Here is a 15,070-nt window from a genome sequence, read left to right as displayed (position 1 = left end):
AACTGTTAGTGTCATCATAGTGAATACCAATTTTACTGCTCTGGTAGCATTAAAACACTCAGGTTATTCATAAGAGCACTGTGGTGAGACCTCCCATACCAAATCCTCTTGGCCTTAGTTCAGCCACTCCTGTGGGAACCAGTTTCCAGTAGGAGTGGACAACTGCACTTTGCCTCCTGTTCCAGAGACCTCTTTCTTCCTGCTCCTTCTGACAAGTTGCAGGAACTGCTTGGCACTTAGGCATGCACAAGCTGGAAGAAGTGTGGAGCCACCTTCTCCCTACTTCAAAGACAACTCAGAGGCACATTTCCTAAGGCTCCCCAGAAGGTCCCTCAAGATCAAGACTAGTACCTATGTGATGTCCAACTCCTGCATCCTTGATTGACTTTCCTTTCTTCTGTTTCCTTTCTCCATCACTCCCGTACCCTGGGATCACTTCCCAAATAAACGACTGCATGCAAACTTCTGTTTTGGGCTCTGCTCTTAGAAGAACCACGGCTAAGACAAGCAGTAAAGTAACACTGGCAAGCAAAATGATGACTTCTAAGATTAGTCTATTGTAACCATATATTTTACTTTGTGAATGCGTACATAAAGTTTTTTGTTTGTTTCTTTTTTAAAACACTGCTGGTTAGAATAGACCAGGGCTATCAACTATAAAGCTGGAAACATAATCATAATCGAATTCTCTAAAAAAGCCACAAACTTGTTTTACAGCCTTAAGTTTTTATCCAGGGCTACTGCTATAATTTTTTAGTATTCAGCCTCACTTTGAAAAGCTAAGCCACTTACACGAATAGGTCAGTAGCATCTTCATAAAAATCTTTTCTGTTAACTTTAGCTCAAAGTAAGGCTTTATCTTTCCATTCTGAATCTTATTGTACAATTCTAAACTGGTCCATCAACTTTTTTCTCCTGCTTTTTGCAAATATCAGTGTTCTCACTTAAAACTAGTTCTTGGTTTTTGTCTTTCACTAGAGAAAATGTTACCACCTCTATGACAAGAGGTTTTCTGTGATAAATCTGAATTTTGCTGTATTCTTGGTTGGTTTCACTTCACAAATATATAGAGTATACAGATATCTTTTACACATACAATACTATTTTAACTTCTATAAGCTTTGTGAGTTATAAATGAAGGGCAGAGAAATCAAGTAATTTGCCCAAGACCCAATATAATAAATATTAGAACTGGAACTTAAATTCTGGTCTTCTGATTCTGAATCCTGTGTTCACTTGAAGGTGAATGATCCCAGTCTGAAATGACTGATGTTTCCAGCATGGACTGACTGAACTTTTATCAAGAATATTTTTTTTTATATTCAAATAAGGACTCAGAAAAAAAGATAAATTATAGGCATAGAGAGAAGCATTTATCTTCCATCTGCCTATAAATGCTTAACAGAAAAGTAGCCCCTTTTTTACCTAGTTCATTTTAATACTTAAATATACATAATAGACATTGTCTTTAAAAGACAAAAGCCCAATAAAAACAGGGCGAATCCTTCTCTACATAGTAGTAAATAGGTTTTCACATAATGGACTTATATATGCTCTTGTTTGTCAATATGTTAAAATAGAAACACTGTTAAAATAGGAACAGTATCTGTTCTAATGAACTGCATAATTTATTTATAAACTTTTTTTTCCCCAGCACAAATTCATTCTTGCTTTGGGAAGATGCAGGTTTTAAAGATGAAATTATCCTTCTGCAAATTATAGATACACAACATTTAAAACAATGTTGAAATTCTATATGTTCAACTCCAGTTGGCAAAAAGAATTTTGAATCTTCAGCTAAACTAGAGGCCATCAGTCTTAAGATTTCCTGTTATATTTGCTATAAAGCATCTCAACAGATGGATTCCAGAGTAGGTCACAGAACTGTGAAAAGAAAAGAAAAATTTTCTTCTTTATTTCAGATATAGTAACATATTTGAATTCATCTAACTTAAAAACTGCTTAAAAACTCTTGAGTTCCACGTATGAAACAGAATGTCTTAATTTGTTCTACCTTTCCTCTCTTCCACCAGCCTCTTGTATTCGAAATCTGATGATCCACATTATCTGATCAATTTCCTTCCGGATCCTAAAAATTTCACCGTTATCTACTACTTTGCCTTTTATTAACCAGACTAAGTTTTTTTTTTTTTTAAACTGAGGTATAATTGACACGTAACATTAGCTTCAGTTGTACAACATAATGATTAGATACTTGTATATATCATAAAATGATAGCAGTAAAGTCTAGTTAACATCTGTCATCAAGCATAATTATAATTTTTCCTTTTCTTGTGATGAGGACTTTTAAGATCTGCTCTCAGCAACTTTCAAATATGCAATACAGTATAATTGTCACCATGCTATATATCTCAATGACTTGATTATTTTATAACTGGAAGTTTGTACCTTTTGATCCCCATCACCCATATCTCCTATCCCCCAACCTCCACCTCTAACAACCACCAATCTCTGTATCTATGATTTTGCTTTTTTGTTGTTTCTCAAATTCCACATATAAGTGAGATCATATGGTATTTGTCTTTTCTGCCTGACTTATTTCACTTAGTATAATCCCCTCAAAATCCACCCATGTTGTCACAAATGGCAAGATTTCATTCTTTCTTATGGCTGAATTGTATTCCATTGTATATATATCCACACTTTCTTTGTCCATGCATCTACCAATGGACAGTTAGGCTGTTTCCATATCTTGGCTATTGTAAATAATGCTGCAGTGAATGTGGGGGTGCAGATATCTTTTTTAAATTAGTGTTTTTGTTTTCTTCAGATAAATACCTATAAGCGGTATTTTGGGATCATATCGTAGTTCTATTTTTAATTTTTTGAAGAACCTCATACTGTTTTCCATAGAGTCTGCACTAATTTCATTCCCAACCGTGTACAAGGGTTCCCTTTTCTCCACATTCTCACCAATGCTTGTTATTTCTTGCCTTTTTTTTTTTTTGCCTTTTTGATAATAGCCATTCCAATAGGTGTGAGGTGGTATCTCATTGTGGTGGTTTTGATTTGCATTTCCCTGATGGTTAGTGATGCTAAGCATCTTTTCATGTTTTCATCTTTTCCTGTTGGCCATGTGTGTGCACTCTTCGGAAAAATGTCTATTCAGATCCTCTGCCCATTTTTTAATCAGATTTTTCTTTTTTTTTTTTGCTATTGAGTTGTAGGAGTTATGTATTTCAGATATTAGCCCCTATCAGATACATGATTTGCAAATACTTTCTTTCATTCAGGAAGTTGCCTATTCATTTTGTGGATGGTTTCCTTTGCTGTGCAGAAGCTTTTTTTACAGTTCACTGTAGTCCCTCGTGTTTATTTTTGCTATTGTTGCCTTTGCTTTTGGTGTCGAATCCAAAAAATCATTGCCAAGTCTGATGTTAAGGGCCTATGTTTTCTTCTAGGAGTTTTATGGCTTCAGGCCTTACATTCAAGTCCTTAATCCATTTTGAGTTAATTTTTATGTATAATGTAAGACAGTAATCTAAGTTTCATTCTTTTGCATGTAGCCCTCCTGTTTTGCCAACACCAGATATTGAAGACACTGCCCTCCTCTCATTGTGTATTCTTGGCTTCTTTGTCATAGTGACCATATATGTGTGGGATTATTTCTGGCCTCTCTATTCTGTTCCATTGATCCATGTGTCTTTTTTTATGCCAGTACCATACCTTTTTGATTACTGTAACTTTACAATATAGTTTGAAATCAGGGACCATGATACCTTCAGCTTTGTTCTTTATCAAGATTGCTTTGGCTATTTGTGGTCTTTGGTAGTTCCATACAAATTTTAAGATTGTTCTATTTCTGTGAAAAATGCTATTGGAATATCTTCTATTTTTGCTTTTTATTTCCTAGACTAAAAGTTTTGATTTCTTTAGTTTATTCTTCTTGTGACAAAGATTCAACAACCTTGATAATTTAGACCTTTTTTTGTCATTTTAAAAAATCATCATCACCATTATTGTGTCTATTATTGTCTACTCATCTTACTATATCCATCCATATGCATCCATCCATTTGTCAGCTGGAAGTGACCACATGGTTTCTCAGGCTCCATGGACTTTTATGAATACACTATGATTTTTATGGATACAAGAATTGTATATACCTGCATATAAAACAGGTAAAATATTTTCTGCTGTACTCCTAATTCCCTTCTTGATAAAATACAGCATTTTAGACTTTTTGACCAAAGCTGCTTGCTTGAGAACAGCCCATAATGATTTCTGGGTTATAAGTGAAGTTATATAGTTTAAAGGAGAAATACAAGTTGGACTGTCCACACATTAATTATGGCATCTTGAACTCATTTGCAACATTTCTGTCAATGTTGTAATGTGATTTTCTTTGTCCTTAGAGTCCATTGTCTTTGCTTGGAATTCCACTATATAAAAAGCAATTATACTGTACCTACTTACATATTTCTCCCATGAGTTATAAAGACAGACTGATCCCAACATCAGTTTTTAGGGGCTCTTCACCATTTACACATCTCTACTCAGCTGGGGCAGAGTTCTGACATCAAGTTCAGCACTTAACTTTTGCCAAAGCCTTAAAGGCCAAAGCTTGCTGGCCTATACTTCCACCTTTCTCCTATAAGGATTATAGGAAGAGAAGGAAATAAAACCTGACTTGTTTTATCATAATTATTTCATGAATAGGCCAAACTTCTTTCTGGAGGGATGGACTAGGTAGGACTTGGTCATGCACATAAAGCCAAAGAATGTATATAACTCTACTTTCTGAATTGGGTTTTGAGAGCTACAAAGACCAGTCTGCCAAATTCCTGTATGTGGTCACTATATACAATGAATGTTGAAGTTCTTGAAAGTCACCAGGCTCCTGCATCTCAAGTCTTAGACTTGAATGGCTTCTGCAGTTCCTTGGTCACTTACGGCAAGTACAATGGCAGCAGTGATTCCAAGGTCATACAGCAGAGAATGCTGACATATCTAAAGAAGTGAATATCTTTAAAAAGTACTGAGAATTTGATACTGTGGGTTGTTGGCCTAACCCTGCTACTTACTGACTTGGCAAGAAAGGAAGCTAACATTTATGATGTGTCTGTGTGTACATCCATTTTATTTGATCATTCTAACAATCACATTTTTACTAGTGAGAAAACAGACTCAGAAAATGAAATAAGTTGCTTTAAAATCTATAGCCAAGAAGTAGAAGAACCATGCAAAATCAAGGCTGTCTGACCCCAAAGCCCATGCTCCTTCTATTTAAACAAATACCTCTCTGCAACTTATTTCATTTCCTTGACCTATAACCGTAGCTGGAAATAGGGATGTTTACTGTGAGGACCAGGTAAGTGTTATGAATGATGTAACCTCCCCCAAGACCATCTGTTTTCAGATAGCTCTAGTTGTTCTCAATGTCGAGCCACCGTCTAACCTGATTGGTCTGATGGCATGTAGCTCAAAGCTGTGTGGAACTACTGCTAGATCATTCCCTTGTTTGGAACACTATAATTCTATTAATGTAGGTCAAGAAAACATTGTCAGTTTTTCCCCAGCCCCATTAAACTGTTAATTCAAATTCAGCTTATAGTCAACGAAAGATTAATTTTTTCCCCAATAAATGCTGCTGTTAAGCCACAGTCATCTGTCCATCTTATGTTTGTGCTGCATTTTTAGTGACGGTCTCACTTCCTTCTTATTAAACAGTTAAAAGAAACAGCTATTCTTCCATGACAATGCTCAGGGCTCTAAGAAGTAGGATTTCATTCCTGCCCCTAGGAGTCTCCATTATACAGATGGGACACAGACAAATGAACAGGATAAATACTTGAATGAAAGTCAAGGGAGAAGAGCATTTTGTAGGAATGACTGAATGAAGGATTCTGACAGGCACGTTCATAATTACAAACAATTTAAATGTGATCTGGATTGGTAGGACCTTGAATGACTGATTAGGGGACAGTTTCATATACAACTGTTACTTGGTTTAATTATTTCTCATAGCAAATACCATATTGCTTTCCTCAAAGAAGTTAGAGTAAGAAAATCCTATGGGAATGGCACTATATCTCTGCTCCAGTACAAGGTACTTACCATATCCAAGGTATAAGCTAAAAGTATAGACTCATGTTTCATCACTAAACTCTATCAAATATCTCAAAATTGCCAGCTCTAGAAATAACCATTCTGTCTCTACCAATGCTTAAGTCTAACTTATAAGAAGCATTTCTTTATATTTGGTCTTTTTAAAGAAAAATTTTTATCCCTCACAGCCTGCATGAGCTTTCTACTATAAAGATAATTTGTTTTTCTTTGAAATTGAGAAAAGCATGGTAGTATCTTTATTGTGGCTGTTATTTAGCTGATTTTAAAAAGTAAAAGTCTTCACTTCAGCTGAGATCTAGGATTGAGCTAGGCTGCAGGGAAGATCCAGCAGGAGCCTGCAGAAGGAAGACAAAATAGAAGGAAGAAAAAAATAAAAGTGCTGATGGGTTGTACCAATAAATCATGGTTAAGTGCATAGTCTTCCAAACTCCTCTTATTTTAAGTGATACCTCAATTTAAGAAACACTATATAATACTAAAGGATGTTAGTACATAAAGTTATAAAATCATTCAACTTTTACCTTACAGGAAACAACTGAGGAAAACATCCTTGTGTTTCAGTGTCAACAAATTTCTGGATCTGAAGCACTTGTTTTAAAAGATGTCCTCTGGAAGATTTGTCAATTTTTGTTAATACCATCTGTAAGAAAACAAATACTTAAGCATTAGAAATTAAGTCTTTTTTAATATACAGTTTTATACATTTTAGCTACAATTTTTGTTTAAAGATTTATTTATTTATTCTAGAGAGAGAATGAGTGCATGGCGGGGGGTGGGGTGGGGAGGGAGAGGGAGAGAGAAACCTTAGCAGACTCTGGCTGAGCATGGAGCTCCATGCAGGGCTCAATCCCGCAACCCCAAGATCATGACCTGAGCTGAAACCAAGAGTCGGACGCTTAACCAACTACACCACCCAGGCACCCCCAGCTACACATGTTTAATAACAACTAGATGATCCTTGTAAGTTTCTTAATCTCTCTATACTTATTTTTTCATCTATAAAATAAAAGCAACACTCCCAAAAGGAGTTACCATGAAGATTAAATGAATTAATGTATGCAATGTATAAAGCATATACTACGTGTTTCCTGTTTAATGGTGCTTTAACTACACAGGGCCAACATATCTTGGATTCAAGACTAGTGAAAAGGACCCTTGAGCCGTATTTGCAATTGACATAAAACAAATTTCATATGATCACTATATATCTTATGTTAACTAAGACACATAATATTATTAGGTTGATCCATATAAAATTGCCAACTTATAATCATTTTTGACCTACAAAATGGTTCTGCCTTATATGTAATAATATAAAGGAAAAACTAGAAATCAGGCTATTTGTATCTTATATCCACTACAATTATAGGAATGACTACAAAATCAATTAAAAAGTAAAACTTTGACCTTCAATTTTCCTGGGGAATTTCTATAAAATTAAATTTCCTGACTATTCATTTATGCTTTTCAGTTATAAAAAATGTTAATGGTAAAAGGAGTGAGAAGCAGAAAGTGTGTGGTTTCTAATGACTTGTGAGTCCCTCCAATTGGGAGTCTTTCCTCATAAGAGCAAATATGCTGATATTTAAAAGGAGACATAATTCCTCTATCACAACCTCTTTCCAAAGAAGAAAGTAATATTTCTTTTGAAACTGAGGAAAATATACAATTTTACAAATCGGTACCTATGATACCAAATCAGGAATACTATATCACTTAAAACCAGTCTGGCACTATTGGGTATTTTCTACTATGTGGACTATAATCAAACCTTTGGCTCCTCATACTAACTGTAGTTATAGCTTATGCTTCACAGGGCTTTTGCAAACCCCCAAAATTCCATAACCCCAAGAATACAAAACATCGCTGATTAGTAACATGGTTTGATTTGCATTAAACTTCACTGTTACATTTTAGTGGTTTCCTTTTTTTGAAACCAAATTATAGTCAATGGATTCTTTTCTTAGAAAGGAACTCTGGAGTGCTATTTTTCTGGAAAACTCACAAAGCAAAGTAAATGTGGATACCAACCTACTAATTTGTATTCTATTCTAGGACAAACAACAGAAAAAAATACTGGTAAGATATTCCCAGAGGAATGTAAAAATCCTACCTGTGTGGGCTGGAGCCTACTATTTTCTTGCAATGGTTCTTAAACTACAAATTACTTTAGCAGATTTTTCAGTTGCAATGTCATTTACACTTTGATAAGTAGTATATGCCAAACTGCTGTTAAAGAGCCACTAATATGTTTTAGACAAATTTTATAGTGCCATTAAAAAAAATGAAAGGGAAAAGCACTTAGGAACACTAAATGAACAGCTTAAAAATACTCTGACTATAATTTTGAAAATTTAAGCTGAGAGAAAGAAAAAGAATATAAGTATCACAGAAGTTATCTACTAATGGCTGATAATCAAAAAGATTATTTGAGAACTACTCTTGCAGAGACAAGACCTGCTCTCTCACTAAAACGACACACACACACAAGCATGTGCACATGCATACACACAAACTGGTATTTCCAACAGCAACCATGATTCAAAAGAAATACTTACCACATAAGGTAATGCAAATTCTTCACACATTCCTATGGCAATACTGTCGGTTTTTTGAATTCCGACAACACTATCCACTAACAAAAATGTTCTCATCAAACTATAAGAATGCAGAAATAAAAATTAATGACAATATCAAATATACTCATTCATTTCTCCCCCTGACCCTCACTATACTGAGAAATTTTCTTTTGAATAATTTTCACTCCAAAATTTAAAAATTCTTTAGGCAAAAGGAATTCTCTGTTCACTAGAAGTTCATCCTACAATCCAATAAATCTCAATGCCATTACTTTCAATAACTAAATTTACTAAATATTAATTTATTTCAATAGCAAGTATTGGACCTAAGATCCTCTGCCTAGGGCTGGACACAAAGATGAGTGAGTCCCTTCCTTTAAAAGCTTGAACTCTAGGGACACCTGGGTGGCTCAGTCGGTTAAACGTCTGCCTTTGGCTCAGGGCATGATCCCAGGGTCCTGGGATCGAGTTCCGCATCGGGCTCCTTGCTCGGCGGGGAGCCTGCTTCTCCCTCTGCCTGCTCTGCCTGCAGTTCCCCCTGCTTGTGCTCTCTCTCTCTCTCTCTCTGACAAATAAATAAATAAAATCTTAAAAAAAAAAAAAAAAAAGCTTGAACTCTAGTGGGGAAAGAGACATGAACCCAATTAACTGTAAGTTATCACAAAAATGTCTAAATTCTCAAATATTATTTTAAGAGTAACAGATAAGAGAAACCAGAGACATTATGTTTTGTATTTTTTGTGTGTAAATATTTCCTCTTAGTTTCTGTGTAAAGCTACAACAAGCAAGATACTTGTAGACACTTTTTTATATTTCAAAAATTTAATTTTTCTATATGTTGTGCAATGCTTGAAACATAGAACTGCAATTTGACTACCTATGGAGACAACAAAGATAACATTTACAGAGGATGTGATATCAGAGGTATTTTTAAAATGTACTGAGGTTTATTTAAATTTAGTAAATACCACATTACCAATAATTTTTATTTTCAAAATTAGCCACCCACAAGTTTGACATAAGAAAATTAATGAACTCTGCTGAAATACATTTATAGTCTTAATTTAGAAAAACTTTTGAATTTAAGATTAAGCTAATCTACAAGAAAAAAATAAGCAAGCAGTACATACTTTGGCCCTAAATATTGTATTGTAGAATATTATGAGAATAAAATGGACTTTCTAAAAGAAGTCACTTGATAATATGGAGTCATAATGTGGAGAATGTTCCATTAATGAAAACATGCTTTTGGATTAAATTTATAAGAAAATATTTTCCTTACTTCCTTCGTTCTTTTAGATAGGTCTCTACCATGTCAACAAAATCTTCGGGAGCTCTATAGCCATAACCTGGCATGTCCACCAATGTAAAATGTTTTCCAACTTTGAAAAAATTCATTTTCTTTGTGTGCCCCTGATAAAATAAATGGAAAAATAAAAACTTTCTTAAAATACATCCTTTATATATTTAATGACTCAAAATATTTTCAATTCAATCAGCATATATTTATTAAAAGCCTAAGTGTTCTCAATATAATCCTAGCTGTGCTGCTAATGATACAGGAAAAGAATATAGAAGGGAAGTGGCTGGAGATAAGCTTAGAAGATACTACTTCTTCCCTCCAATTCATTTTTAAGAGCATCCATATGACTTAAGAAGAACTTTTGATTAGGAATATGTACCCAAAATATGTCGGAGTCTTTTCATTAGCTCTTTCTCAGTGAAAAGTTACCCTATAATGGTGTCACTACATTAGTCAATATTCTCTGATGAATAATATATCTCCACTTTAAAGAGAAATAAATTATGGCACAGATTGGTTAAACTAAAAATACTTACTGTCAGTCATATAGGTTTTCATAAAACCTAGATGCAAAACCTGATAGTTTATTACACCCAGACTACTGCTTCCCTATTATCAAGATGTTTTGCGTGTTTCATTAGATGGTTTAGTGCTTTCATTGAACCATTTTTTAAAAGCATGTACAACACTATAAAATATGTGTTAAACTAAAATGATGTAAAGATGACAAAAAGTCACGGTTTTGTGTCCAATGACACTATTAATCAGAAAACAAAAGATTAAGATAAACAGCTTAAAAAGTCAATTTTTGGAACTTAGGACAAATATTTTCAGAGGGAAGATTTTATAAAACAGTGCTTAGGTTCCCAATCAGTTGACATGTCTATCCATAGGAAAATGACAGATTAGGAATGTCAAGAATACATTTCTTCCTCACAGCAGGAAGGGAACCCACCCCACCTAGAAATCAGAGTTTAGCTGTGTTATTGGTGAGACAGAGTAGGCCTAAGGATAGGAGATTTAATGAATTACAATCATCAGCATCAGTGATGGAGCCAGGGAATCAACTATATGAAGAAATGGGGAGGAAGAGAAGACTAGGGAAGCTTCATGGAAGGGTTCCAACGCAAAGAAAGTGGGGCAGTGAGCCGTAGGTTGGTGGGAACGTTTTGCCATGGATAGATAATAAGGTGAGGGGAACTGGGGGTGAGTTTTAAGGACACCATATCTTAGATATTGGTAGTCTGCATCACTGAGAAAGAGTAGAGGAAATTTAAAAAATGACAGAAAGCCACTAGAGCAGACTGGCTGGGATAATCACATAATTTGGCCCTGGGTAAACTGGGGTCTGCCCAATATATATACGTATATGTATGTGTATATATCTATATCTGTATCTACACCTGCATTTAAGAGACAAGGGGTAGTAAGAGAAGGGAGGGAGAAAGGAGTTAGCAAGGTATACAAAATTATAGGAGGGAAAAGCCACTTCAAAGCAGTTTCCTCTAAAACCAGGGTAGGACTAGATGATCATTCTTAAAGAAGCAAATATAGAATGGCAATAGAACACTTTATTTGGCAACTTTTTGGAAAAGATTTGGACAAAAGATTTCCTCAAGAAACTGGCAAGACAGCTAAAATAAATCCAGACATACTTCCTTCTTCTTCAGGGATATATATACAGGCATCAATAAAATGTCTTACTTTACTACTTGTTTCAAAGAAATCACTGTTCTAGGAACTTAGCAAGTATGATTTCTTGTACCTCTCAACATTAGTCACTTTAGTCAATTCAGAGATAGTTCAGACATATTTTACATTTCAATATACTGTTTCTTTTATATCCCACCTCCCCAACCCTTTCCTTCAACATACCGGTTTCTTGGAGACTCTAACTTCAACCTCTGGGGCCAGTGAAAATAAGGCTTTTATTAGAGAGGATTTTCCAACATTGCTTCTGCCTATAAAACACACCTTATACAAGGAAAAAGAAGATAACTGAGTACTAGGTTTATATATACAATTTTATTATATGTTGTATTAGCTGAAAAAATCTGTCAAACTATTGTCTTGCCTAGCCATGTAAAAAGGTGGCTTATGTTTAGTCGAACCTCAAATTCTAAAATATAGCTACTATCTACTGAATGATTCCCAGTGCTAGGTACTTTTCAAAGCACTTAATATAAATTTTCTTACCTACTTTTTACAACATCCCTATAAGGTAGGTAATATTATTATCCCCATTTTACAAATGATAAAACTAGAGGTAAAGAGATGCTAAATAACTGGCCCCAAATTATATAGCTAGAAAGGGAAGAAGTTGGAATTTAAACTCAGGACATCTATATCCAGAACCTGTGCCTTTAACTACATTATGCTACTCAAGAATATCTGGGACATTTATTAAGCATTCCATATTTACAAACTTTTTGAAGTTAAAAACTAGATGCATCTCAACAAAACTTATTCTAAAGTACAACTACATGTCTGAAACTGCATTTCCCCATGAACGCCCAGAGTAGACTGTAACACCATTGTATTTATGAGGTTATTCCTTCCCCTTGACCTCTTGTTCCAATTAAGCTTTTCTCCTTTAGCCCTCTATAGTGTAGAAAGGAACATAATGTTCCTGATACTAACCATTAATATACATGACTCTGCTTTTTAACATGGTATTGAAGGGGGTACAATACCAATCAGTGGTTCTAGGTGAAGGTGGTATCACCCTCTGGCCGGGAGGCGTTTTGGAAATCTGGAAGGGCATTAAATTAAATGGCTTTTTATTGAGGTTATTTGAATAACCTCAGGTTATATATATATGTATATATGAATAGGACTGGGTGGCAGTGGGTGGGGCCAGGGATGCTATATATCTTTCAAGACTGCGGTTAGTCCTTCAACATGAATTGATCTGTCCTGCATAAATTTCAAATGCTCTGCCAGATTAAATCCAATGATAATATATAAACAAAACTAAATTTTAAGAAACGAATTACACAAAAAGTCCAGTAATTCAGAAATTTCAGTCAAAACACGACGCTATCTCAAAATTATTAAATGACTTACCTACCCCTTAGTTCTATTTAAACTATCATAGCAGTTCTGATTAGAAGGAAAATTTCCACTGCAGTGGTGCAGTGGCAAATAATGAGCTCTCCAAGACATGCATAAAATGCACACTCATGGAATTTCACTAAAAGTTGATTTAAAAGAACCTACATTGTTGCCATGTATATACAATTATTACTTTTGCACGACAGAAGACTTAGACTGGGTGAAAATTACGTACTGATAAGGATCACATTTGTGTAACTATTATACTTTTCATATTCTTCACTTTGTCTCATTTATCTCGGCATGTTTTCCCTTACGTTAATTAAAAAGGAAAAAGATAATAAAAAGCCATTTAAATTTTTGAACTGGTTTGGGTTTTACAATTTTCTAGTCTTGTACATTCATTACCAAAATAACAAACTATATATGCTTATTTAGTTAAAATAATTACATGCGTCCCCACAAAGCTAGAAAATCTCTCTCGTTCGGTGACAAGAACAGGTGAGGGCAAAATGCCTGCCCGAGCGGTCACGACCTGAGGGCAGCGGTGGCTCTCACCTCAGGGTGGGGGAGGTCCGGGGCGTGGTCGAGACGCACCGCGGAGCTGAGGTACTCGATGCGGTTGCGGCCCGTGGCCGTGAAGACGCTGTCCGCCTTGGAGATGTCCTCCAGACTCGGGTCGAAGGTCTTCACGTGAAGGTCCAACCTCGCGTCTGGTGTGAGCTGCCGCTGGAGTTCCTGTAGTGGGAACGCGAGCTTCGTCATTTGTCTCGTGGGCAGCTTGAGAACTTCCGCGAAGGTTTGGAACGTGCTGCAAGCTCGGTTCACGCGCCCCAGCGCCGCCGGCAGCTCCAATAGCTTGCCGGTGGGTAGTCGCAAGCCCCGTGCTGTCATTTTCCTCTCCCAGAAGTCCCGCGCTGGGCCTCGCGCCGAGGTCTGGTTTGCGCCTGGGTGATCCCGCTCCCGCTATGCCTGATGGGAATTGTAGTCTCATCTGGCCTCACACACTTGCGCCTCAGAGCTACCAATCCACAGAGGCCGAGGCAGCGGTTTCCCCGCGACGGGGAGGTGGGTGTGGGGACCCGGGGGCTGATCGTTGACTCACGCTCAGCTCCAGACTGACGACTGTGCCTTTGACTTGTGTATCAGTGTGGGAAGGTTGTTTGACAGTTTGCAGAGGTGCAAAGACATACCTGGGCTGTGTGGCCCTCGAGTGTCAAACGCGAAAGAGCAAACGTGTGAAGCTCTGGTGGATTCCAGGCCTGTTTACGCCTCACAGTAACCGGTTGTCTCACGGATCATTGACGTTTGTTGACGTATACATCACTAGGCAAAGCTAATTCCGTTGTAGAGCTGCAATGAATATAGAGTCCAAGAGGGAACTGTCAAAACCCAGGAAAATCAGGCCAAATCAGTATTAAAGGAGATTCAGTCTGGTGGATGGGATGTTGCAACACTATTCTCTGTGTTCTTGTGATATTCTGACTGATGGTTGGCAGCATATTGGTTTCAGGTGGTCTGTCTGGGTGAACTAGCACTCTCTCCAAAAGATCTAGCCTCCTGGCTAGGCAGGGTGTCAGGGTTTAGATTCAGTATAGGATTTAAATCCTAGTGGGAAAAAGGAATGTGGATTAGGAAACAAGCAGCTACTTAAATCGTACGGATTGCGCAAACATAACAAGGACGTGAGATAAGGCTTGAATTGATCCAAGGGGATCGCTCCTCCCAGAGAACTGTGGAAATCCCACTCTGTGTCTAGTTCTACAGCACTGAGGTTAGGATGTATTTTGCAAAAATGTAGAAGCCTGGGGAGGCCGATAAATGAGGACTGTATTCATGTACTGTGCTATTATGTACTCCCCTGTATAATACTGTATGTACATTATCTAACAGAGTAATCAGGCACCCCTGCTAGATTCCATCATTTGTTAATTCATCAAATATGTAATGAGCACTGATTATATGCCAGGCACTATACTAGGTGCTGGAGATATATCAGTGAGTAAATGAAACAGATAAGAGTTTCTGTCCTCATGTTATTGCC

General features: G+C 36.5%; 1 protein-coding gene across 3 annotated transcripts; it reads right to left on the bottom strand.

Moving 5' to 3' along the window:
* Positions 1-55: 55 nt before the first annotated feature.
* Positions 56-13,954, bottom strand: GTPBP8 (GTP binding protein 8 (putative)). Of its 3 annotated transcripts, none has more exons than XM_032406544.1 (6): positions 13,585-13,954; positions 11,848-11,946; positions 9,952-10,082; positions 8,649-8,748; positions 6,617-6,730; positions 56-1,884 (listed from the first exon to the last, which is right to left on the bottom strand). In XM_032406544.1, the coding sequence occupies exons 1-6, from the start codon at positions 13,918-13,920 to the stop codon at positions 1,819-1,821; spliced, it is 846 nt and encodes a 281-aa protein (XP_032262435.1). In that variant the 5' UTR covers positions 13,921-13,954; the 3' UTR covers positions 56-1,818. The 3 variants fall into 3 exon arrangements, with proteins under 3 accessions (XP_032262435.1, XP_032262434.1, XP_032262436.1); XM_032406543.1 differs by having other exon boundaries at positions 59-1,884; positions 6,612-6,730; XM_032406545.1 differs by lacking the exon at positions 56-1,884 and adding an exon at positions 3,834-6,425 and having other exon boundaries at positions 6,612-6,730.
* Positions 13,955-15,070: the final 1,116 nt, after the last annotated feature.

The sequence above is a fragment of the Phoca vitulina genome, unplaced genomic scaffold (assembly GCF_004348235.1).
Source record: "Phoca vitulina isolate PV1807 unplaced genomic scaffold, GSC_HSeal_1.0 scaffold8, whole genome shotgun sequence".
Lineage (NCBI taxonomy): Eukaryota > Metazoa > Chordata > Mammalia > Carnivora > Phocidae > Phoca > Phoca vitulina.
Note: the sequence above shows the minus strand (reverse complement) of the source record. Positions and strands in the feature narration are given on the sequence as shown.

Coding starts and splice junctions, on each gene's coding strand:
- GTPBP8 (XM_032406543.1), bottom strand. CDS start 13,920: ATGACAGCACGGGGCTTGCGACTACCCACCGGCAAGCTATTGGAGCTG. Junction 8,749..9,951: donor TATCTAAAAGAACGAAGGAA/GTAAGGAAAATA, acceptor GCATTCTTATAG/TTTGATGAGAACATTTTTGT. Junction 6,731..8,648: donor AATTTGCATTACCTTATGTG/GTAAGTATTTCT, acceptor GTTTTCTTACAG/ATGGTATTAACAAAAATTGA.